Source organism: Aricia agestis, chromosome 5, assembly GCF_905147365.1.
Source record: "Aricia agestis chromosome 5, ilAriAges1.1, whole genome shotgun sequence".
NCBI classification, from domain to species: domain Eukaryota; kingdom Metazoa; phylum Arthropoda; class Insecta; order Lepidoptera; family Lycaenidae; genus Aricia; species Aricia agestis.
Window position 1 is genome coordinate 11,581,869 of NC_056410.1, and position 27,436 is coordinate 11,609,304.

Here is a 27,436-nt window from a genome sequence, read left to right on the forward strand (position 1 = left end):
AAGTGAAGGGAGTAGGGACATAAGCTATTTTTTATGGGAAAATGTACGGTTTTTGTAAAATTCCTAATTTACGCGGGCGAAGCCGCGCGGGACATCTAGTGTAGCATAAAGTAGGTTTAGCCTCCGCGCGCTGCGATTAAAAGCTAACGTTTTTAAATTATAATATTAGTACACTTACTTAGATTAAATCCTTTAGTCAATATAAAAGTGAACGAAATTTTCAACAACAACATTTTCTGAAAACTCTAATCAACAAGGTGTAAAACTGATTCGCGTTAGTAAACGGAAGTGCTAACTGCTAACCTTAGCCTATTTCCAAATGTAAACAGTTTACATAGGCCAAAGGAGATTAATTATCGATTTACAATTTACACGTCTCGATTTTCCAGAACATAACTGGCTGAATATATGGTGAGAAAAATGTAGAGAATTTAAGCTAAAGTGAAAAATTATGATGTTATCACCGAATAATTGTATTTTTTATCAGTAAAATATTATTATTATATTATGTACTTATTCCGAAAAATGTTGCTATGAAATTCGTTTGTTGTTTCCGAAATAAAATCTTTTTCTCCATTCATGGGACTCTTAAAATTTTCCATATACTTACCAAAGTTCATACTTCATCTTATTATCATCTTAAAATCATAATGAAACATTTTCCAATGCATCGTATTTTGCTTTTTAGGGTTCCGTAGCCAAATGGCAAAAAACGGAACCCTTATAGATTCGTCATGTCTGTCTCTCTGTCTGTCTGTCCGTCCGTATGTCACAGCCAATTTTCTCCGAAACTATAAGAGCTATAGTATTGAAACTTGGTAAGTAGATGTAGTTTATGAACCGCATTAAGATTTTGATACAAAAATGGAAAAATAATTAAAAATTTTAGGGGTCCCCATAGGTAGAACTGAAACAAAAAATGGGGTCTCTATGGATAGATCTTCAAAAATCATATTGAGGTTTCTAACATCATTTTTTTAACCTGAATAGTTTGCGAGAGGGACTCTTCCAAAGTGGTAAAATGTGTGTGTGTGTCCCCCACCCCTCTAACTTCTAAAGCCTACTTTAGATGATAATTCAAAAAAATATATATGATTTACCTACATTACTATAAAAACTACCAACGGAAATTGGTTTGAACGAGATCTAGCTAGTAATTTTTTTAAACGTCATAAATAGTAATCCTTAATTTAACTTTCATTAAATCAACTGAAATATAAAAATAAATCAAAACACTTTTAGTTTCATAGAAATAAACCTTACTGCTGCGGAACCCTTCATAGGCGAGTCCAACTTGCAATTGGCCGGTTTTTTTAGGTACTAATAACTAAACGCAGCGATGCGCCAATTAATACTAAGTTATTGGGGTTTATAGTTTAAACGATTAATATTTAGGCACGTGTAATCTAACACAAAATTAATTAAAGTAATAGTTTGTAACGACGAAAATTAATATTAACGCCTCGAAAAAGCTTACAATAGGGCGCTATATTGTACATGGCGATGTAGACCGTCCTACACAAATATTTGCCTTACACTATGACTAGAGATTCATCCGTCTTCTCTTGGCGATTTTAAATATTTACGTGTATAAAATATTCAGGGCTTAACATTGAACGAAAGTATTACATCCAGATTTTGTTTAGCATCTGGTGCGTGGTGCGTCTACGGGCTACCACCTACGCCGATACGTATGTACTAGGTAGGTAACAGGTAGGTACTAGGTAGGTATAAACTATGTATCTATTATCTATAATAATAATAATAATGATATCTATGGACGCTTCACACCACGTCAGTCTGGCCCCGTGGTAAGTACCTGAAGGACTTGTGCTAAGGGTACCAGACAACGGAAATATATTTAATACTTTTGTAAGTACTATACTATATTTAACATTTTTATTATAATATGATAGAAGAAACTTTGAAAACTTTTTGTTCCGTCGGCGCGATTCGAACCCGCGACCCCCGGTTTGAGTTACCAACGTGCTCAACAACTGAGCCACAGAAATCGTCAATCTATGGTCTGTGATTCTGTAATTCTAATTCTTATCTCGCGCAGCGTGAATTATAAAGCAGGCTCCACACTCGCGGCGCGAAAGCCCGCGAAGGCCGCGAACCGCGAGTGTGGAGGGTTTCTCGGATTCGCGTTCGCGATTCGCGGCTTTCCCCGTCCGGTGTCGGTTTTTTGGCCCGCGACAAAGAGCTCGCGAAGCGCGAACGCGAACATCATCCACACTCGCTTTTATTCGATGTCGCACACAATGTCAGAGCAAGAGTGACTTCAACGTCCATTTTACTCAAATGCGCGAACGTAAATGCGAAGATTGCAAGTGTAGAGGGCCGTATTTGCTCGCGTCGTGTTCACGGCGCGTATAGCATCCGTTAAGAGCCCATATGACCCTAACTTGACGAAAACACGATTACTCAAAAAATGCTCGATAGTTTCTTTTTTACAAAAAACCTTGTTTTAGACACATTTTTGCTTGGATCTTCGAAGTTTGCTGTCTTTTCTTTAATATTTTTTAATATCTAAAAAGGTACCTACCTATTGATACATCCTAAATTTGCTCAAAACACTTTTTTCATAATCATTATAGTTCGTCTTTTATTCAAGTAAAACTAACTCGGCGATGATTCCGCGCCGTCCTTTTTCACCTGGCATAATATGAAAGGAAGTGAGTGTGAAGAGAGAAGGACGATGTTTGATTTTTAGAGTCAGGTGAGCTCTTAATCGCAGCCGCAATTCGCGCCGCGAGTGTGTAGCCCGCATTACAGATAAGATTATTTTCAAGCCCTCAGGTTGGTACAACTAATATATTATATTCTGTGCCTCAGGCACTAAAAAAGTTGGCTACCTAGTAGAAATCTGTTAACCTAGGCACTGCCTAATCATGTACCTACTGCATATTATTTTGGATATTTGGAAGCACTGAATTTAAGATCTAGGGCAAATTTCTCTCTCTAGAAAATACCATGGCTCATAAGTACCACTAATAGCCGTACCTAACTATACTTCACTGCGTAATTGGTCAATTGTTGCCAATCAAACGAGGGTAATTAGACCCTAATGAGAGGCGGTTTTGTCTTACAATGGGACAAAATTGGACAAAATTATATGATTTGTCTTGCTACGGCCCCAGGCTTAGCACGCACGCCTTTGTGTGTGTTCTGGTTATAAAAGTTAAATTAGGAAAATTATATTATTCGGTTGCTATAGGTCAGGGGTCACCAATTAGTTTCGCTCTGGGTCCGTTTTAAGACATGAAATGACCATCGCGGTCCACACATTTTATATACTTACTAGCCGTTCGACCGAGCTTTGCTCGGTATCCGATGAAAATGACATTTTCTAGAAATAATTCCTAGCTAGATCGATTTATCGCCCCCGAAACCCCCTATATACTAAATTTCATGAAAATCGTTGGAGCCGATTCCGAGATTCCAATTATATATATACATTTATACAAGAATTGCTCGTTTAAAGGTATAAGATTTTAAATTTATTTATTAAACAAAGGTAATTATGAAAATTACAAAGGTATTTTTAGATATCAATGAGAAAAGTAATCATTTTTGTAGCTATTTATCTCTCTGAAGTTTGGAGTGAAATATTGGTGCAAGCTATAGATATTGACATTAAATCCTGGAGATGTTGAAGTCCTAAGAAGAACGAAGATCATCTTCAAACATGCTTGGTCCGCACACAATTGGTCGGCAGTCCGGATGCGGACCACGGTCCGCCATTTGGTTACCCCTGCTAGGTCATAATAATTTTCGAATAATAGGGCGTCCCAAAATAGCGTAGGTAAGCGTTTTTACGCATTTTTGATCTTCTCTTTCCCTTATCTAAGATTAATATCGTAAGATTCGACTCGAACCCCCTCTAGGCTCTACCTAATCCCACGTAAGAGTTCTTAAAAACGTATTTAAGTACTTAATTATTTTTTTAAATATTTTTTACATTCGTTTTAGTGAATTCCGATTTTCAAATTTGCTTTATTATTACTAATTTAAATAATAAATTATTATTAATTAACAAGTTGAGACTTTAACTGCTTACTACTCTAAATTTTAAGAGTATTCAGCCATGTGAAATGCACAAGGGAATATATTAAAATTAAAAAAAAAACTCATTTTCTCACATTGCTAGAAAGAAACAACGTAATATTTGCTGAGACGTGATAAGCGATCCCCAAGTGAGATCTGGTGAGATTTAGCACCCCCCAAACCTCACGTAATTTATGGACGCCCCTAAGCTGAGTTTAATTAGAAAAAAGGAGATAGGTTTGTCGAAAGGTTTTTTTCAACTGTATGAGGAACGATGGTAGGCTGGTTGGTAGGTATGCACTACGTAATACCTATGTAGGAGCTAGATACTTAGATTTTATGTAATAATAACTAACTATTTGACCGAGCTTTGCTCGGTATTCGATGAAAATGACATTTTTTTAAAATGATTCCTAGCTAGATCGTTTTATCGCCCCCGAAACCCCCTATACTTATACTAAATTTCATAAAAATCGTTGGAGCCGATTCCGAGATTCCAATTATATATAGTATACTAGATGTCCCGCGCGGCTTCGCCCGCGTAAATTAGAAATTTTACAGAATCCGTAGGTACATTTTCCCATAAAAAATATTTCCCCCGTTTTTCCCACATTTTCCTGAGTTTCTTCTGTCGTATTAGTCTTAGAGTAATAATATAATATAACCTTCTCGATAAATGATGAGTCTTACTCGATAAATGATCTATCTAACACTGAGATAAGTTTTTAAATCGGACCTGTAGTTTCTGAGATTGACGCGTTCAAGCAAACATACTCTTCAGGTTTATAATATTAGGTAGATATAGATTTTTTTTAATTATCGCTTGACAAACTCGAGTCTCGATCTAAAAGACTATGAAATGGTATAATATGGTAGTGATGATGATGATGATGATGATGATGATGAAGAATGTAATTTGCATAGTAGCATATGCTTTCTGTTCTTAAAACAACGCCGAAACTCCCAAACTTGTATCTATAAAGAATCAGGAATTCTCTCAGCACCTTCCGAACCACGGTATACCAGGTATATCTCGGTGCAAAATCTTACTTGATGGTAGCATATGCTTAGAATACTTCTCTCGAAACCGAAGTCACCATATGTTTCCCTATAAGTTTTGAGGAGTTCCCTCGATTACTTATGGATCCTTCATCAGATCACCACTTTTCTGAATATAATACCAAATTGGGATGATACCCTATATACCAAAAGAAAAATTTTGAAAATCGGTTAACAAACGGCGGAGTAATCGTTGAATATAAGAAAACGAACATAACACCTCCCCCATTTTGAAAGTCGGTTAAAATTGTAGCCTATGTGTTATTTATTTAATATTTTAATCAGCACATGAATTGAATAACAAAATTTTTTTCAAATTAATCGTAGCACCATCTGTCAGGACAAACTAAAATTGAAATAGAATAATTTTGAATGCGATGATAGCGCCGTCCGCCGGATCTAATGTAAAACATTCCAAAATCAACAACTCCTTATAAATAAGAAATTAATTGAAAAAACATTTTCCATTAGACCAAACTGTAAATCTAAACCATTCTCGAATCTCCACGAACACACACAAAAAATTTCATCAAAATTGGTCCAGTCGTTTAGGAGGAGTTCAGTCACATACACACGCACACAAGAAATATATATTAAGATATACAAGAATTGCTTGTTTAAAGATATAAGATTAATAATAATATGTACCTATATAGTTTCCGCAATTTTGACTTAAGCAGGGAGTGAAGCACTATGGGGTTTTAGTCACCATGAGAGTCGACCCACATATCCTCCGAAGATATCCTCAATCCACCGGGGAAATAAATTTTACCCTTGTAATAAAAAGGTATTCCAGGTATTATAGTCATGCACTAGTGACCTACCTAGCTATTAACAGTAGGGAATGCACGCGACATACATAATTTAATCCTTAAAGCCTTTACGATTAAAATAAGTAATCATTAGGTACATACTTGCCATTTATTTATTTATTAATAATTGTGGTATACCGTATATACCATATTGGTATTTGAGATGTACTTTATTAGGAGGAACATAATATAATACTTATTTAAATACTTGTAAGATACTACTTGATAATAACAAAACTAATAGGTATAGGTCCTATTATAGGAAAGTAAATAGCAGCTCTACATCTCAACAAAAATATTTGTTTACGTTGCACTTACCAAAACTCGGCATACACATTCAAGGAGTCCACATTCCTGAACAGTTTCAATACAAGCACTTCACCAAATTACGATATTACCGCAAAGAAGGTAATTATGAAGTTTGAGCAAAACGCTGCACCGACACACGCCTGCGTCTCCCCGGCGAGACGAAGTTATGAGCGCAGAGCCGGCAATATTGTCTTAGAATACATAAACAAACCACCGTCGTGAAGATAGCTTCATATGCCTCCAGCAGCTTTCGGCCCCGGAGCCCAAAACACTGCACCAAACTGACGAAACCGAATCATGCTCGACGCTACACTAAAACTACGCGGTAATGCCCCACACATGGTGCGAGTATTTTGCAGATATAAAAACAAAATGTACGAGAACGAATTTACAGCATCGAGCTGCTGCGACTGCGCGTTGAGTTCCTGCCACCGGTTACTCCAATATGAACTCTCGCACCGGGTCTTACGTAACATTATCGCGTGTAGACGCTAACGAGCTTACCCCATGCCATATGTATTTCAGCTCTTAATCCACGGGAATGGAGTTTAGATTACGAGCGATGCGAGGAATATAGGGGCTTACAGATCAGATGCATCGGCGCAGGGTAGCCACCTACGTTTATTTTCCCATATGAATACGTGAATAAATTGGGGAGCATTTTCCAAAGTTGCCAACCCTGGTCGGCCCCCGATCTGATAGTTTAGGAGGGTGTGTGCTAGTTCGATACCTCCATTAAACAAATGACCGCAAACTTTAAAACAACGACCATATGCTCCAATATTTATGTTGTGAACATATGTTGAATGGTAGGACGAAATAACGAATGAATTACCCACATTTAATTTTAAATTTCGAACGAGCATGATATTAATTTAAAAATTATAGAGGTCAGTGATTTAAAACGATTTGGATTTCAATCTGCAACATGTTTGCTTTAGTTTTATTTCAGCTTTCTAGCTGAAACATTCTAATGTCTAGAATCTAGATCCTTCTAGACACTAGAATGTTTTTGGTGTACAATAATAAAGATAGTTAAACCGAGTTATGGATAGCAAAGGAAGAAACAAAAAGTTAATTGGCAGTTACAAATATGCTTTAATTTGTAATATTTAAAAACATGTAAATATTTTTAATAATAATAAGAATCAAGGACCATCTTACAATAAACCTCTTAACCTTAAACCTACGAATAATGAACTATAGACGAACAAATAAGTATTTACAACAAAAGTAAGTATAAAAGACATCGTTTGCACAGAATTTCATCTCGCGGAAAACGGTAGTTTTTAACCGACTTCCAAAAAGGAGATTTCTCAATTCGACCGTATTATACAATGTCAAAAAGCACAGAATATAATATATCAAAATTCAAAAAGGCAGTATTAGATTGTGCGTTGTATCAGTCGCTTAGAATTTCAAATGTATCTTCTTACACCTTTCAACTATCGAATAATAGGAGCAATCAACATAAAAGTCTAGAAAAAGTAAACATATCTTCTTGAATTGTAAGCTAAATCTAAAAGTCATTGTAAGATGGACCCAAAACAATTCGAGATCATAATAATACAATAGATATTATTTACTTAAAAAGCTACGCATATAATATTTCAAACATTAATTCGTAGTTGGACTCAATATAGGGCACACGACTAGACTAGAAAATACTTAAAAATAAAGTCACTGAAGCCAACATATCCAGTAAATTATATTTCGCTCTTATTCCTCTTATGTCGGCACTACATATAGGCGAACGCGTTGGCCGGCGCGCTGGCCCAATGTGTAGAACGGGCGTTCGCGCGTTGGCGGTAGGTATTTCGCCTGTTCTACACATTGGGCCAGCGCGCCGGCCAACGCGTCGGCCAACGCGTTCGCCTATATGTAGTGCCGACTTTAGTCCAAAAGGACACCAGACCCGATAGCGACAAAAAAAATATATAATTACGACTACCAACTGTGACTAGGAAAAAATTAACATCTCTAGTTAGTAATGTCTAAAATTCAGCTTTAGCTATTGATTTTTAAATATTTATATTTTTAACAACAGTATTTCTGATATGTACTACAGTTCAAATCACGAGGCGAGGCACATAACTTCAGATATTGTCATTTGTATGAAACGTTGTGACTAGCCTTGTGGCTTGGACCAAAGTATAATGCTAAGTACTCACATACGGTTTTGCTCGATAGTTTTACTCCGAATCGAAGGAAATGACATATTTGACATATTTAGGTAATTCCATCGAGCCGGCTCGAAGCGAGCTTTCGAGCTGTCAATTTTGCGGTCCACACGGTGGTTATTGCTCGATTTGGAGTAAAACTATCGAGCAAAACCGTATATGAGTACTTAGCATAAGAGACGCCGAGAAGCCAATAACCACTTGTCGACTCTGTTAACATGGTCTAGTCGCAGGCCAACTTGACCGGACATATTCACACGGTAATACACAAACCGAGTACAGTTAGGTCAGTCTGCGGGATTGAGTTCACAAGTGAAATAACGGGCTTGTCGACGATATACACTGTATAACTTCATATTTTATAATATATATTTTGTCTTTAAGATTTCCATTATTTTAGGTACAATTGTAGGGTAAATAATACCAGAAACAAAAGTGGTTGTGCGAGTTACACTATCAGGTATGTCGCGTTGAAACAAAATGAGAAAAACTTAGTTATTTATGTTGCTAAACTAGTATACTTATATCATTTATTAATTCCTACACAAATCCTTTTCAAAATAATAAAAACAAAATATACGAAACGTGTCTGCGGTAACAAACTAAACAACACTTTAAACTTAAAAGTATTTAAATTAATGTTAAATAAAAGCAAATTAAAAAATGACTAGCAAAAATACCCTGTGACGGTAACATTTTGGAAAATCTTATAAGAATATAGGTACATAACCAGTTATTGGACACTTAAAAATGTTGTCCAATGACTGATACTTAACTATACATATAACTAATAATAATAATAATAATAATCTTTATTTAAAACTTTTAGCATCTGTTACAATGTATAGTTATAATATGACCTAGAAGCGACCAACTATAATTAAAACATTAAGTACATTACTTAGCAAACACCAGGGAATGTTTAAACATAACAAAATAAGAGACAATAAAGCTCCAGAAATGTAAACAAGTTAAATACTTATTATTTTAAAACTTTACCATAAACTTTAATTAGAAGTCATGTAACAAGAAATACATAAATTTTAATATGATAATTATTATTAAGTAATAATTATATTAGGATAAATGTATATTATTGTATGTTATTAATTATTAATATTATGTTGTGTTAGTAACTATTTAAGTACCTACATAACACTGCAAAGTTGAATGTCATAGTTGCCACTATAATTCTGGCGTATACGTCAAACATTGGTCAAACGCTTAGGCGCCTGCTACACGTGCATGCTTGACCACAGTTTTGCTTGCGCATGCCGGCTTGTACACTGAACATTGTGTGTGTAGTTGGTAAAACGGTTGTATGCGCAATCCCCAAAGTTTGGCTTGACGGTTTTTAAACTTGCTTGAAATTCTGGCATGCAAGCCTTCGTGTACAAACTTGTCTGTGCGTGCGGTTGGACGTTCAGTGTTCCAAGGCAAGTTGTGTATACGCCGTCGATCTCGGCAAGAATGTGGCTTGCGCATGCATAACTGTGCCGTGTGGTAGACAAGTCAGTGTTCCGCCTTTTCATGCGAGAAACACGTGCCAGTAAAACTGTGATCAAGCATGCACGTGTGGTAGGCACCTTATTCTGAATTCTGATCAAGGCCATCAATCCTATAGTTCCTTCAGAGATATTTTACCCCAGATTTTCTATACTTAACAGCGATCCCGTCAGTGTAAGAGTCAGTTTACAGCGTAATTTACAAAAAAAAATGTAAATGAGTCATTAAAAATTTGGAGAGCTAGTAAAATTTCGTGGACAGCAAGTCTCATTTCAATGTGTAACATCATGTGTAGTAAATAAAGTTTAATTTTAAATGGCTCATTTAAAAAAAAAGCAACGCATCGAATCACTTCATCACATTATTGCAATTGTGCTTCATCACAATATGTGCAAATTGTAAACTAACTCTAAAGGTCATGGCAATTGGTAGAGGTAAAATAGCCTTCAACGGACCGAACGAGAGGTATTCAAAAACTAGTTCGTTGCTCTTACATTCTTTACATTACTAATTTGTAGTAATCGCCGAATTAAATAATACAGTACATTTTACGGTCTTTAAAATACGGTTACCTGAAAGTAATAACTAATAAGTTACAATTTACAATTCATTTTAAAGTACAAGGGGCATTTTTGCATGGAAGCCGTACCCAAGCTGTAGCACATCCACACATATCGACGGGTGCAAAGTAAAAAAAGTCATCTGCAATTTTGAGTTTTTCGTTTTTTTGTAGAAACTAGCTTAAAATATCATGTTCTACAACATAACAAAAACAAAAATTCAAATATCACCTTATTTCTGGTACTTTTGTCACGTAAAAGAAGACATCTACTCCTGTTTTGTGAAATTGCACGACGTAGATGCGGATAACTACCGCTGATCGTCTATACGCGGGACGCGCGGGGTTAATGTTATGCGACATAAGCGGCTATCTGCCATATAGCTTTTTCTACGTTGCGATTGTGATTTAGATGTCTCAATTTACTTTTGTAAATTAGTATTGTTTGTTATGTTTATGAGTACCTTTCTATGTTAATTCTTATTGTTATTATATTAATTGACTTCTAATTTCTTTCTGTTATTTTTTACTGTTGTTTCATGTTCAGAAAGTCCAAAACAACTTTTTAAAGAAGTTGAAAGTTTCCAGAACATAAACGATAGATTTATCGAGCAAAATACTGTGTTGCCCGATGAAGAATTATTGAACTTCTATAGAAAACCTTGATGTATCAGCGATGAATACAAATGAATATAAGTTAACTTCGTAAGATAAGTCCCCATGATCTGAATATTCTGGGCCAGTCACACCAGTTCACTCTCAGTCTAAAATATAAAATGATTTTGAAAATTTGGATGGCGATCTAAGCAAATTATTAAATACGCCAACGCCCTCAGAATACAATTCATCACTTCAGGTCCGCCGCGCCCATTATCAGTATTAGATCAAAATATTGTCTTTTTTATTAAACAGATAGTTTGATCTCATATAATCTATGACCTGCTTGAGTTTATTAACTCATATATCGAGCCATCGAGTATATTATCCCTCTCAAACTGTGAATCTTCTAAAGACAACACCATTGATACTTCTTCGGCAGTGGAGGCATCAAGTGAATGTTCTACGCCTTCCTCGTTAAACGGTAGAAAAAGACGTCAGTTCAGTATTGATCTAAAGAAAAGGCGATTGAGAAATAAAGACACGTGTATTGACACGTGACGTAAATTACGACAAAATTTAGGTAAACAAAATATGCAAAACATCATATTCCGGCATTTACAAGTTTAACTGTAGCGCAAAAATATCTCGCGAAGTTTTCCTTTTAATTTATCTTTGACCGGTTTTAGGATCTCTGTGATCATGAAAAGCAATTGAGAAATCGTTGAAATAAAATTTCATTTTGTGTTCTGAAGAATCGTATACATCCCTCCGATGGTGTAAAACGTCCGGCGATGCTTATGATGTTATAATGAACACATCATGATCACAATTCACAAGTGCCAAGTACAAAGACTTACTCGTAATAAGCCTCTGCCTAAATTATAATAATTTACAATATAGTTCCTGTACTGATAATGATACTGAATACTTTTTAAATTAGTTTTAAAGTAATTAAAAATTAAAAAAATAAATAAATTTATCCAAACTAATATTAAAATGGGAAAGTATGTTTGTTTATTTATTTATTTATTTGTTTGTTTGTCCTTCCTTCACGCTCTAACTAAGAAACTAATCGTATTGTTTTTTGGCATAAACTTATTTGAAAAGATGAAACCGCCTATGTTACTAGGCTACTTTTGGTCTTGGAATAACATCATGTTTCTAAGGGAGCTTACAGGAATATTTGCATTTTACGCGATTTTCAAATTCCACGCGAGCGAAGCCGCGAGCAAAAGCTAGTATTTCATATTTTAACTTCCTTCTAAATCGTGCACCTTGCACCGAATCGACAACGTAGAAAAATATATCTACGCAATTATGTTCTGAACTTAATGTTTTTAACGTGTAAAACGGGCATTAACTACATATTTTAATAATATAAAGTGTTACACTTTACGTAGGTACTGATAATCGCACTAGTAATCGGTAAAAATACTTTAATAAATATAATTTTTAATTCCCACGTAGAAACGACCAAGTGGTAGTTAACTCAGTTGTCATATTTTCAAGCGCAATGTAGATGCAGACAACTACAATATCTCGTAAATTAAACAGAAATAGAAGAAATTAAATATACATGTAGATTAATTTATAAATAATGAAACAACGATGAAAATTTCAATAAATTTGATTGGAAATTGACAAAATGGGAGCATTTTTTCCTATTATGCGCTCTCCTGAAAAGTAGCTGTTTTGTAGATGACTCTTTTTACTTTGCACCCGTCGATATACACATATTATATCAGATGAAAGGGCTTGAAAAGCTGGACATTTTACTGTAGGGCGTAAAATCTCTAAACCGTGGGAGAAAAAAGTTAACGAACGAATGCAACAATACAGGTTGTTTTTTGCTATTTTTTTCCTACATTTTAACCTCTATAACATTTTTCTCACATGGTTTAAAAATTTTTCGTCATACAATAAAATGTTTAACTTTTCAAGCCCTTTCATTTGGTATATGTCTCAAAGTGCTACATTAGTGGGTACGAAATGCCCCTCCTTTTTATTTTAGTTAAATGCAAAGTTCAAAAACACAAAACCAGAGGGCGCTGAATAGTAGAACATTTATATTTTTTTCGACAAAAATTATAATACAAGGTGTCTAGTCTCTCTGTTGTATTATTGTACATACGTCTACTATTTTATGTAATTTATCTCTTTAGTTTAAATTTTAAAGCAAGTTAAAGTATGATGCTATATATTTTAATTTTATTGGAATAATAATAATTGGAAATGGCATAGTCTGAATTCTGAAATACCCTTACTAACAAAATGTTGAATACGAACAAAATTGTTATCAGTCTCTTATATTCAGTGTCTCAATTTTCTTAATATAAAGACTTATCGAATTTTACAATACCGACCAAATATTTTAAATTCAAAATTGAATAATAGTAAACATTGTAATATAAGTTAATATTCAAAAGGACCAAAATTTTTATAGTTGGCAAATTTTGTAAATACAAGACAAAATGTATCAAAATCACAGACTTTTAGCAGGAGCAGAATTTCCGTTCCTGTCTCGCTTGAAGTTTCTGAAGAGACTGGCGCCGTTTGCCTGACGCACACAGCATTGCATATTCAACAGAAGTCTCCATCCTGTGAAGAGAAAGTTTTCAGCTTGAAATCATACTTCTGTTCTTCTATACTTTAAACATGATAATCTTGTACATTTCTATATAGTATGCTTTTTAGCAATAGCACCATAAATTTCCTATTAAACAATTTTCATAGTATAAAAAGCAAATAACTCATGCAAACATGCTAGTTAGCCAGAATTATTTTTGGGAAAAGTCGCATTTTCGAGTTACTCGTTTTTTTTCTTTAAACTCAGAGCAAAATATCAAGTAAATACATACTTATTAATATTATATTCGTGTGAAATAATGTTTGTTACCTCTTCACAACTAAGTCACACTGAATTAACTTAGCTACGGGCAAGTGACGTTTGACAATGTCTCGTGAACGAAGATGCATGCAGCAAGAATGCTGCATACATCTTCGTTCACGAGAGATTTTGCAAGCAATAAATCTTGATTTTTAGTATTGACATAAAATTATATGAGATCAACGATAGTAATTAATAATCATGCCTGACACTACAATGTTATTTTACTGAGTGCTCTTACAGTATCTGCAAGCACAGCCAACATCCAAAATATTTATTGTTTACTGTGCTATGTACCACTTTTTTTATTTCTTAAGAAAAACTTACAGCTATGAAATAAACACAAATAAAACTAATTATTAAAATCAACTTGAAGCCATTGAAAAGTTTTTACAAATTTATAAATTCAAAGTTATCATAATATTAGGTACTGAACTCAATACAAAACTTTAAACGGTATCCTACAACTACATCGCGCAAAAAGATACTAACTCCTCAACTACGCACTTTCTACTATAAATTAGAATAAGTACATATTATCATAGGTGTAAAAGTAATTTACTGAAGCATAAGCAGGTAAAACTCGTATTGCTTTTCATTTAATTCATCAAGCCCCGTATGGTCACCGGTGACCGAGACACAAAAGAAATTCTATTGTGTCTCGTTTTTCCACAATCGACTGGTTAATATTGTAGCATAGCATATTATAATAATATAGGGCCTGTTAATTTTGCAGCAAATACCATCCATCTACCATCTATACATGTTCTAAAGCTACAGGGAAAAAACAACATACAATCTAGCATCTTATAGAAATTATTTAACATACCTGTACATAACTTTATCCAGCAATATTTCTATAGCTCGGTCAATGTTCTGTCCTGTTTTGGCACTAGTTTCCATATAAGGAAGGTTGTAGTTCTTAGCGAATTCTCGAGCTCGGTTCTGGTTGACTAGTCTCTTCTCCTGAAGGTCACACTTGTGCCCACACAACACTATGTCTGGATCATCAGTTAAGCTGTGCGTCTGAAATTAAAAAAAAAACTATGGTACAAATTTTATACTCTAATTTCTTATTTTAGCTGAGAAGCGCATGCTTTACTTTACTTTTTGACAATAATTATTGTAGGTGAGAGTATTACTAGGTTTACGTCTATAATCTCAGGAAGAAAGCATTCCTGACAAGCTTTAGCCCTTAGGGGCTAAAACTAGGAATAGTTTCACTAAAAATGTGGCTGAATTTAGCTCCGGCCACAACTTTAGAGCATCCTAGAGCAACATTGCTTTTTGTCATAAAAAGTAGCCTTTGTGTATTACCACTATAATCTTATATCTTTAAACGAGCAATTCTTGTGTATATATAATTGGAATCTTGGAATCGGCTCCAACGATTTTCATGAAATTTAGTATATAGGGGGTTTCAGGGGCGATAAATCGATCTAACTGGGAATCATTTTTAGAAATGTAATTTTTTTCTTTATTTAATTTTGGGCCGTCTATGGGCTCTGCACCCATATCCTTTTTTTGCTATCTTTGTATTGTTTTTCGCACCAAGGATAATTGAAATAATATTATTAATTGTATTTTATTGAATACCGAGCAAAGCTCGCCGCGGTCAAATAGCTAGTTATTATAATATCAACAACTACTGTAATATCATAATCCATTCAGCAGATTTTAATAATATTATGATAATATCTTAAATAAGGAGTTACCTTTAATTGTTCAATCCAATTTCTGACCTCTAAAAAGGATGCTTCATTTGTCAGATCAAACAACAGTAAAAAGCCCATCGCATCTCTATAAAATGCTGTGGTCAAACTTCGAAACCTAAAATTGATAGTAAAAATATGATTGTATAAAACTTTTTAATTTTGTTGAATTTTCTATGACAATTTTTTCACTAATCCAAAATAGCATAAGGCAAATCATTATTTTGTAATTGAAAAAATAGGTCTAAGTAAATCATTAAATAAAATTGTATTCTGATAAAAAAATCTTAATAACAAAACAAAATTTTATATTTGTAATGCCACCAAAAAAATTTAAAATAATAATAGGAAAATTATTAATTATAAAATAATTTACCTTTCCTGTCCTGCGGTATCCCACAATTGCAAATGGATTCTATGCTGTCTTTCATTTTGTTGATAAATCTAAGGCCAAAATGAGTGCATTAAATATAAATGTTGAAAATAAGTTAACTTAACTAACTGTTAGGCCACAGAGATGTTTATACTAATATGTGTTATTAATTGATATGACACAAAGTGGAATTAGAGAGTAAACACATAAAACTTTACATTTTTCAAAAGTCCATATGGCAACAATCAGTGTCATTAAAACCAGAAATAAAATTATATTCAGAAACGTATAAAAGATAATTATTAAAGCATATATATTAAATAAATTTATTATAAAATTATACAAACCACAGTTTTCTCTCTAAAGTCAATTCCAACAGTTGAAATGAACTGTGTATGAAATACTCCATCCGTATATTTGTACAAAAAACTGGTCTTCCCAACACCAGAGTCACCGACACAAAGCAGTTTGATAAGATAATCGTAGTCCATACTTGAAATAATAATCATACGTTTCATTAAATTAAGGATATAGGTATGGACTACCAACTTTAGATCGCCATCACTTTTGACTTTTCGTAAGTAATCCTACTTTCACTTCTAACAGAATAGATCTATAAAAGAAATACGGACACATTAGAACACATTTTAAGTGTTTTGTGTAGGTAGGTATTTTCGATAAATAATAAACATTGCAACTGCTGAACAAAATACAAATTGATTGAATTTGGTTGACACTTGACAAGGTGACATATCGTCCCATAAAGGCCCATCATAGATTAAGGATATAAGGCCCATTCATGTTTCCGGCCGGCAACGCCGAGTGTGAACCAATCAGTGAGGCTCAATGATATTCTATGTTTTAGAAACTCATTGGTGAGGCTCATTCACTGCAGGAGCAGCAGCACAGATTACTAGTATATATTTGAGCAGCAGGACTGCCGTGCAGTTCTGCCGTGAATGGGCCTTTTTAAATTTTAGCTAACACCGCTCAAGTCGAAAATTGGCGGTTTTTACATTTTAATGCCATTGGATAGAACTGATCATTGCGCGTCGAACCATTGGTCACATAATATAGATTTCAGCCAATAAGAACCCGTAATTCAAAAAATAGTGACAGCGCTCAAGTCGGTTAGCCTCGCAACACCGCACAAGTCGTTAGTCTGTCATACAGTTCGCGCAAAATTTCTTCGCGCTTCGCGATTATTCAATTTTTATGTGAATTTTATCGCTGAAAGGTCTATGCAAGAAGTTTTAATAGAAGACTAAGAGGTAAGCTATAGAATAAAGTAATGTTTATTGATTGACGCGTATTTATAATATAGAAATAAATGATAATAGATTATCTTCACTTACTTATGCGGTGTTTACTAACAATTTTTTCTTTACTTAGGCGGTGTTTCAAAATTTATTTTATTTCTTTTAGGAAACTTAATAATTGAAATACACTATGGGTTCCAATATATTCAAGAAGACGGAGGTTATATCAATTGGTCTGTAGTTGAAAGGATTTGTGCGGTTACCTTTTTTGGGGATCGGGTGCACCAAGGCTGTCTTCCAAGAAACTGTAGCAGTACCTACGTTCGTTCGCCGATGAAACAAAGAAAACGCGCTCTGAAAAGAACGCACGCCGTCTTTGTATACGTTCGTTATAGAAGTTGAAACACAGAAGAAAATCGTTCTGCAAAGAACGTACGTTCGCAATGACGAGAGAAACAGCTGTCCGTGTAATAATACCGGACATGAACCGGCCTTGAAAAAGGCATTTTTCTAATAAGAATTCTTCGCAACAACACTACGCGTCTTCACATCGCGGCTACGTCGAGCGAGGGATCTTCGCAGCGTGGCTACGGTCTTCATGGCGTTTGCAGAGCTTCCATCTTCACAAAATGGCGGCACTACAATTTATTATTACCGGCACGGCGGCGACCGGCAGCGAGACGTCGTCGGTATGGAACGCGCGCGCGGACTGAATTCGCGGCCCGCGGTAGCCCATATTTATACTCGGGCGATGCCAGCGCCGCGAGCCGCGGCGCGGCCAGTTTCTCGCGCGGCAATCATAATTAACTTGTAAATATTTCTTATTCAATTTTTTTCCCTTTCTAATTTTTGTAAATGTTTTATCCCTTTCTGTACATCTCTTTCTAATTGTAATAGCCAATCACAATCAATCTTTTAACCTTTGTACATTTTGTAATAATAATAATTAACTCATTTTTTTGTATATAAGCAGCGCATTTTTGTAAATAAAACACTTCAGTTCACCACAGTAAATCGAGTTTTACTCTTTACTCCTCCGACCTCTAGTGACCAACCGGTCCTCTAAACTGGTGACCCCGAAGGACAACAAGCAACCTCTGCTAGAAGAAACTCTGCTGGTAGAAACTCTGCTGCTCTGCCCGAAGAATCTCTGCTGAAGAAGTTCTGCTCAACAACGCTGCTCACAAACCTCTGCCCGGCGAACCGCTGCCCGACGAAACTCTGCTCAAGATTTTCCCGCACCAAATCCACACAATGGAATCCAGAGGCGAATCCCTGCCCGAAACCTCGGCACTCACCAGCAACCCGGCGACGGCACCGTCATCACAGGAAATCGCCGGCATCGCACTCTCCATGAGAATTCCACCGTTCTGGAGAGACAAACCCAGGCTCTGGTTCGTCACCTTCGAAGCAGCCACCAGCAGTCTTCAGAAGAACCAAAGCCAGCTCTCCCAGATGGTCATCGCTCGTCTGGAAAAAGAAGACATCGAACAAATCGCCGACCTGCTGTACAACCCGCCAGAGACGAACGAATACCAAGCTCTCAAGGACCGGCTCATCTCCGCATACGAAGAATCCGACAGTCGGCAATTCCAAACGCTACTGTCGGACATGGAATTGGGAGACCAAAAACCGTCACAACTACTACGACGAATGCGAAACCTGGCTCGCAACAAGGTCCCCGATTCCACTCTTCAACTCATGTGGGCCAATCTCCTCCCGACAAATATTCGCTCCGTCCTGGCCGTCAGCGAAACTTTCCAGTCGAAGACCACACTCGACGAGCAAGCTGCGCTGGCCGACAAAATAATGGAGCAGTCAACTGTAAATAATGTAAATAGCATCTCATCAACTCATCGTGTAAATAGCTCCTCATCAACATCATCGAACGTCGAGTGCCTCCTAATCGAAGAAATCCGCAAACTCTCCCTAGAGGTCGCCGAACTGAAAAAACAACAATACACCAATAATAATAATTATAGAAGAGGACACTATCAACACTCAAGATACAGATCGACATCAAGATTCCGACAACGATCGACATCGCGTCCTCGGTCTTCATCACCATCGCCATTCTGTTACTACCACAACAGATTCGGCAAGGAAGCAAGAAAATGTACACAACCGTGTACGTTCAACACGACGGAAAACTAGACAGAACGTTGGCAGCGGCGGAATCCGGCGTTCACAACAAACAATACCGCCTATTCGTCACGGACAAGACTACGAATCTCACTTTTTTGGTAGACACGGGTGCAAACATATCCGTCATACCGAAAAAGAAAGGCCTCCATCTCCAGCCGCTACCTTTTCAACTCTACGCCGCCAACAACACCGTCATACCGACATACGGCGAGAAAACATTAGAACTTAACATCGGACTTCGCCGACCATACAAATGGAAATTCATCGTCGCCGCAGTCTCGAAGCCAATCCTCGGTGCCGACTTCCTGCAACACCACGAACTCATAGTCGACTTGAAAAATAGAAGACTCATCGACGGGAGAACCAGTCTACACATCAACGCTCCCGGACGCTACACGGACGTACCTACTGTCCGTAGTGTCGACAGCACGCAGGCGTACCACGACATACTAGAAGACTTCCCCGGCATCACGAGATTGACAGCGATGAATATTACACCGAAACACAGCGTCGAACACTTCATCGAGACGTCTGGGCCACCGCTACATTGTCGCGCCCGACCGCTACAGCCACATCGCTACAATCAAGTCAAGAAAGAATTCGAAAATATGATGCAACAAGGTCTCTGTCGTCCCAGCAAAAGCACCTGGTCTTCTCCGCTTCACGTCGTACCAAAGAAAAACGGCGACATAAGGGTATGCGGCGACTACCGACGACTAAACGCAGTAACGAAGCCCGACCGCTACCCTATCCCACGACTACGAGACTTCACCTTCCAACTCGCCGGAAAAACTATTTTCTCGACGATCGACTTAAACCGAGCCTACCAGCAATTACCAGTCCATGAAGAGGATATAGAAAAGACAGCAATCATCACACCATTCGGTTTATTCGAATTTCCGAGAATGTGTCCCGGCCTTAGGAACGCAGGCCAGACATTTCAACGTTTTATACACGAAATACTGCAAGGCTACGACTTCGTCTTCTCGTTCATCGACGACTTGTTGATCGCATCCAGCAGCGAAGAAGAACATCGCCAACATCTGCGGTGTGTTCTTCAACGTCTAGAAGAAAACGGAATCACGATCAACCCAGCCAAATGTGTACTCGGAAAACAAGAAGTAAAATTCCTCGGTTTCACCGTAAACAGCGACGGAATCAAGCCGCCACAAGATAAATTACAAGCGATAGAAGAATTCCCATTACCGAAGAATATAGAAGAATTACGTCGTTTCCTCGGTATGCTAAATTTCTACCGAGACAGCATCCCGAACGCCGCCACTATTCAAGCCCCGCTACACGCATACTTACATAATGCGAAAAAGCGAGACAAAACACCGATCGAGTGGAACGAGACATCAAAAGAAGCATTCACGGCATGCAAAAATAGCATCAAAAACGCTGTTTTGCTCGCCCACCCGAATCACAAAGCACCGATCGCTATTTTCTCCGACGCCTCGGACACCGCAGCGGGAGCTGTAATACAACAATTCAACAATAACAAGTGGCAACCACTCGGCTACTTCTCGAAGAAATTTACAACAGCGCAAACGAAGTACAGCACTTACGATCGCGAACTTCAAGCTATCTACATGTCAGTAAAATACTTCAGAAAAATATTCGAAGGCCGAGAACTCATTATATTCACCGACCACAAGCCATTGACATTCGCCCTGCAGAAGAAAACATCGACATCGGAAACTCCGAGAAGAACTCGACAACTACTTTTTATCTCCGAATTCACGCACGACATTCGTCATATCAGTGGAAAAGACAACATAGTCGCCGATACATTCAGTCGCATCGAAACAATAAACACGCCGTCAGCTGTAAATTATGAAGAGTTATCTCGCGCGCAAGAGCGAGATAGCACGCTACCTACACTCTACAGCCAAGAAAACTTAAGTTTCAAAACAACTACGCTACCTAACTCCGATATCAAGATTGTATGCGAAACTTCAACAAAATACGTTCGGCCGTACATTCCGCAAGACTTTCGACGCGCCGTGTTTGATTCCATTCATAACATAAGTCATCCTGGAACAAAAGCATCAAGAAAACTCATCGCGCAAAAATTCTTCTGGCCGTCAATGAACTCCGACATTAGCGAGTGGACGAAAACCTGCATACAATGTCAGCGAAGCAAAATACAACGACATACATCGAGCGCCGTGTCGACATTCCCACAAGTCGACCGCTTTCAACATACACACACCGACATCATCGGTCCGCTGCCTACAACAGCGAGTGGTCATAGATACCTACTCACTATGATCGATCGCTCGACAAAATGGCCTGAAGCTGTACCACTCACCGACATCACCGCCGAAACCGTCGCAAGAGTATTTTACGAGCAATGGATAGCGAGATTCGGGTGTCCGACTACAATAACAACCGATCAAGGACGCCAGTTCGAGAGTCAGCTGTTCGTCAACCTAACTCGATGTATGGGAATAGAAAAAACCCGTACAACGCCGTATCACCCGCAATCTAACGGCATGATCGAACGCTGGCATCGAACTCTCAAGAATTCACTGAAAACAAGACTCATCAACAGAAATACATCGTGGATCGACGAACTACCTACAGTTTTACTCGGACTACGCGCCGCCATACGAGAGGACACCGGAGTCAGCGCCGCCGAATTAACCTACGGCCGTAACCTACGTTTACCGGCCGACTTCTTCGAAACAACATCATCATCGAGCTTAGATCATACCTACATTGAGCAACTACGAAAAAATATCAACTCTCTCAAGCCGAAAAACAATGTACAGCGCCACGGTAATCAACGCAACATCTTCATACATCGTGATCTACTTACGTGCGAATACGTATTTTTACGTAACGACGCCGTAAGGAAACCACTTCAAACACCGTACGACGGGCCGTACAAAGTTCTCCGACGAGAAGAAAAATACTTCGTAATACAACTACCCGATCGCACAGCAACAGTATCCATCGATCGTTTGAAGCCCGCCTACATACTGAGTGAAGATTACCTCGGCGAGTCAACGAGCAATGTACAACAGTCACCGGTAATTCTCAACTTACCTAATACCAATTTACCTGCTACCTTACCTTCACATACCAATAATTTACCTCAAAATACCTCATTACCTTTACCTGTTACCTCACAACCATTACCAAGTGCAACACCGATCAAGCAGAAGTCACCAGCAAGTCCAGCACAGAAGACAACAAGAACGGGCCGTGCCGTCAGACTGCCGGTACGCTTCGCTTGAGGGGGAGCACTGTAGCAGTACCTACGTTCGTTCGCCGATGAAACAAAGAAAACGCGCTCTGAAAAGAACGCACGCCGTCTTTGTATACGTTCGTTATAGAAGTTGAAACACAGAAGAAAATCGTTCTGCAAAGAACGTACGTTCGCAATGACGAGAGAAACAGCTGTCCGTGTAATAATACCGGACATGAACCGGCCTTGAAAAAGGCATTTTTCTAATAAGAATTCTTCGCAACAACACTACGCGTCTTCACATCGCGGCTACGTCGAGCGAGGGATCTTCGCAGCGTGGCTACGGTCTTCATGGCGTTTGCAGAGCTTCCATCTTCACAAAATGGCGGCACTACAATTTATTATTACCGGCACGGCGGCGACCGGCAGCGAGACGTCGTCGGTATGGAACGCGCGCGCGGACTGAATTCGCGGCCCGCGGTAGCCCATATTTATACTCGGGCGATGCCAGCGCCGCGAGCCGCGGCGCGGCCAGTTTCTCGCGCGGCAATCATAATTAACTTGTAAATATTTCTTATTCAATTTTTTTCCCTTTCTAATTTTTGTAAATGTTTTATCCCTTTCTGTACATCTCTTTCTAATTGTAATAGCCAATCACAATCAATCTTTTAACCTTTGTACATTTTGTAATAATAATAATTAACTCATTTTTTTGTATATAAGCAGCGCATTTTTGTAAATAAAACACTTCAGTTCACCACAGTAAATCGAGTTTTACTCTTTACTCCTCCGACCTCTAGTGACCAACCGGTCCTCTAAAAAACTAAGATAATTACAGAAGAATAGGAGAACCGAAAAAGACGCCTTAAGACCGGAGCCAACTCTAAAGTACACTTTGTCAACACAATAGAGGGGATTCCGTCAGGCCCACTCGACTTTTGGGTATCAAGGGAACGGAGGGCTATTTGCACTGAGCGCTGATGAAACCGAATATCCGACATGATACTCGTGCATCGCGGTATGGTCAGCGGTTTCTGTCCCCCGTCATCGAGTTTACCGCAAAGAGCTTACCTAGAATCGTGGGTCAACGATCCATTTCCTACATGTAGGGATTGTAGGGTTGACTTGCGGAGATTCCTTTCAATAGCTTTGGCCGGAGACCAGACTCCTGCTTCCGGAGAGAAGCTTTTTTGGAGGAATAATCAAACGGAATGTAAAGCTCTATCCCTTAAATCACCACATTGGCAACAGAGTTGGCATATTTTACTCAATAGGTACTGGCCATGGTTAAAAAGACGAGCGCTATAAAAAGAAAAAAATATTTGACATTTGACAATGACTTGTTTATAAACACTAGAAAATAACCTCACACTTCACCTCCTGAGGCTAAAATTATTTATTTCGTTTAAAATTACATAAATGAAATGCAGTTAGAAATATACTAGTTCAGTATGGAAATGCTACCTTTTTTAAGCATTTAATACAAGTGACTGAAAAATAATTAATCGATCTATAACTTCATTAGATGATATAGATCGATGTATGTTCCTAGCTTATTGCTAGACTTCGTTATATAATTAATTAATTATACACGAAAAGCAAAAGTCTTTAAAATGCAGTCACCTAATCTAAATAATGTTAAGATTGATGTAGAATACTGGTAAGTACATAGTTAATAGTTCCATTACTTATTCAAAATTGTGTTAGTAAGTAGCAACAGCTTCACCAAGCGATTAACCAGGCCAATTTTATCACACCTCTTGGCTCTTTCATTTAGCGTATTTTCATAATGTTTGTGGATAGTAAAAATATTTGATTTGTCTTTAGCACCACATGCTTAGCACTGATAAATGCAAATAGCCATTTATGAAAAGTGATTATAAAATTAAAAAACCAAGCACTCAATTACCTACCTATGTAAATAGTTTCACAACTTTATTTTGAGAATCTGTTAAATTGTGACTGTATTTTAGTGGAGCTTGTGACTATGGAGGCCATTGCTTAGATCTTGCAGGAGTAATAAAGAAGACAAGTCCAGATGCCAATGTCACTTGTAAGCGTGGAAGACAAGGTACTTTCAATGTTGCTGAAATTTTGTCAAATATGATTTCTGTTCAGAGCAACAGCAACAACATTCTTTTCCATTTTGACACAACAGAGCAATGAACCTTTGCTCTTAGTCTGTGTACAAATATAGCTATGTATATATTTTTATAATGTTTACTAAACAAACTCAAAATTCAAAAGATATAAAAAGACAAGCCCTGAGATCTTCTGTAAAAATCGGCTAAGTGCGAGTCGGACTCGAATAACGAAGGGTTCCACCCCATTATAGAAAAAATTAGGGCTTATTTGTACTTTTTGTATGGGAGCCCCTCTTAATTTTTATTTTATATTAATATTATTATTAAACATAAATGTGAACATAAAACGAAGGATTGTATGAAAAATTCAAGTACCTACCTGTTGCTATTATTGATACAGAGCAAAAAGGCCAAAAAATCATGTTTGTTGTATGGGAGCCCCCCTTAAACATTCATTTTATTTTGATTTTAGTATTTGTTTTTATAGCGGCAATGGATATACACAATCTGTGAAAATTTCAAATCTGTAGCTATTACCATTCTTGAGTTACAGCCTGGTGACAGACGGACAGACAACAAAGTCTTAGTAAATAGGGTCCCGTTTTTGCCCTTTGGGTATGGAACCCTAAAAAAGATAAACAGTAAATACATTGACACATCAATGGCTGCGTGCCATACATACCTTCAAATTAGTAATTCAAAATGTCTAACACTAGCAGAATGAGAAGTTAAAAAATTTAATATAATACTTATTTTATTAATTTCAGGTTCATTTGAAGTAAAAGTGAATGATAAATTAGTTTATTCCAAATTGCAAACAATGGCACTACCTGATTATGAAGAAGTAGCAGATGTAGTAAATGATGTAACACAAGGAGCAGAACCAAGACAAATCAAAGGACAGCAGCCAATCAACTGTGTAATATCATAACATTTATTTAGTTAAAACAATAATAAAAGTGTGAAAAGTATAAATAATTTCTCATAAATTGTAAATATTAAAAATAACAGAAAACCAACAATAATAAAAGTATGAAAAGTATAAATAATTTCTCATAAATTGTAAATATTAAAAATAACAGAAAACTAATAGGCTCTCATTTCACTATTATTCTAGTAGTAATTTTAATAAAGAGGTAAATTCGAACAGATCATGTTACATTAGAGTTAAAACCTACTGCACAATACTTCTAAAATAACGAACATGCTAACTGCTTTGTGTCTAAACACACTATGATGAATAAAAGGTCATGTGGCTTCAGCTGTATTAAAACTCCGTTAGCTACTTCCCTGAATAATCCTTTCTGATAATCTGCGTGCTGGCAGGCCGTGGGCGGTGGGTGTGGAAGTGGTGGGGTGGGGAAAAAAAAAGAAAAAAAAAATGCAGGTTCTGCAACTTTAATTTTTTTCGTTTATCCGTCTGACTGTCTGTCTGTATGACTCCAGGCTGTATCTCAAATACCGCTATAGATAGACTTCTGAAATTTTCACAGATTGCGTATATCTGTTGCCGCTATACCAACAAATACTAAAAACAAAATAAAATTAATATGTAAGGGGCGCTCCCATACAAGGAACGTGATTTTTTTTGCCTTTTTTGCTCGTAATCAATAATGGTAACAGCTAGGCACTTAAAATTTTCACAAAATCCTTAATTATATTTGTATTTTATAAATAAATAATAAAATTAAAATAAAGTAAACATTTAAGGGGGGCTCCCATACAAAAAACACAATTTTTGTCTACTTTTGGTCTATAGTCCATACCAGTAGGTACCCGATTATTCATTATTATCCTATTATTATCCATATGAAAAAATTACAAATTATCATCGCAAACACTACACCCACACCCACCGCCCACGGCCTGCCAGCACGCAGTTTATCAGAAAGGGTTGTTCAGGGAAGTAGCTAACGGAGTTTCAATACAGCTGAACCTACATTTTTTTCTTTTTTTTCCCCACCCCACTACTCCCACACGCACCGCCCACGGCCTACTAGCACGCAGATTAATTATATCAGAAAGGGTTGTTCAGGGAAGTAGCTAACGAAGTTTCAATACAGCTGAACCTACTTTATTTTTCCGCACCCCACTACTCCCACACGCACCGCCCACGGCCTGCCAGCACGCAGATTAATTATCAGAAAGGGTTGTTCAGGGAAGTAGAGCAGCTAACGGAAGTTCAATACAGCTGAACCTACCTTTTTTTTCTTTTTTTTTCCCACCCCACTACTCCCACACGTTTAATACGTGGGAGAGCCATGCTTCGGTAGGAATGGGCCGGCTCGACCGGAGAAATACTACGTTCTCACAGAAAAGCGGCGTGAAACAGCGCTTGCGCTGTGTTTCGCCGAGTGAGTGAGTTTACCGGAGGCCCAATCTCCTCCCCTATCCCCTCCCCCCCCTATTACCCTATTCCCTCTTAAAAGGCCGGCAACGCACTTGCAGCTCTTCTGATGCTGCGAGTGTCCATGGGCGACGGAAGTTGCTTTCCATCAGGTGACCCGTTTTCTCCTTTGCACCCTTATTTCATAAAAAAAACACGCACCACCCACGGCCTGCCAGCATGCCGATTATCAGAAAGCGTTGTTCAGGGAAGTAGTTAACGGAGATTCAATACAGCTGAACCTACATTTTTTCCCCCACCCTACTGCTCCCACACCCACCGCCCACGGCCTGCCAGATTATTAGAAAGGGTTGTTCAG

The 27,436-nt window shown here is 37.5% G+C and overlaps 2 protein-coding genes across 3 annotated transcripts in view; one reads left to right on the forward strand and one right to left on the reverse strand.

Annotated features, from left to right (window-relative positions):
• LOC121727256 (ras-related protein Rab-27A) overlaps window positions 1–16,744 on the reverse strand; it is a 31,975-nt gene extending 15,231 nt beyond the window's left edge. Inside the window, exons 1-5 of one of the 2 annotated variants that reach the window (XM_042114981.1) lie at window positions 16,395–16,744; window positions 16,051–16,118; window positions 15,678–15,792; window positions 14,792–14,988; window positions 13,316–13,673 (exon numbers count right to left, since the gene is read on the reverse strand). In XM_042114981.1, the coding sequence (XP_041970915.1) occupies window positions 13,568–13,673; window positions 14,792–14,988; window positions 15,678–15,792; window positions 16,051–16,118; window positions 16,395–16,565 (657 nt within the window). In that variant the 5' untranslated portion in view covers window positions 16,566–16,744 and the 3' untranslated portion in view covers window positions 13,316–13,567. Of the gene's footprint in view, window positions 1–13,315; window positions 13,674–14,791; window positions 14,989–15,677; window positions 15,793–16,050; window positions 16,119–16,394 lie in introns of those variants that run through there. The other variant, XM_042114982.1, reaches the window with a different exon arrangement.
• Window positions 16,745–24,032: 7,288 nt separating this feature from the next.
• On the forward strand, window positions 24,033–25,739 carry LOC121726916 (migration and invasion enhancer 1). Its single transcript, XM_042114562.1, has 3 exons — window positions 24,033–24,307; window positions 24,621–24,718; window positions 25,499–25,739. The coding sequence occupies exons 1-3, from the start codon at window positions 24,261–24,263 to the stop codon at window positions 25,660–25,662; spliced, it is 309 nt and encodes a 102-aa protein (XP_041970496.1). The 5' UTR covers window positions 24,033–24,260; the 3' UTR covers window positions 25,663–25,739.
• The last annotated feature ends 1,697 nt before the right edge of the window (window positions 25,740–27,436 follow it).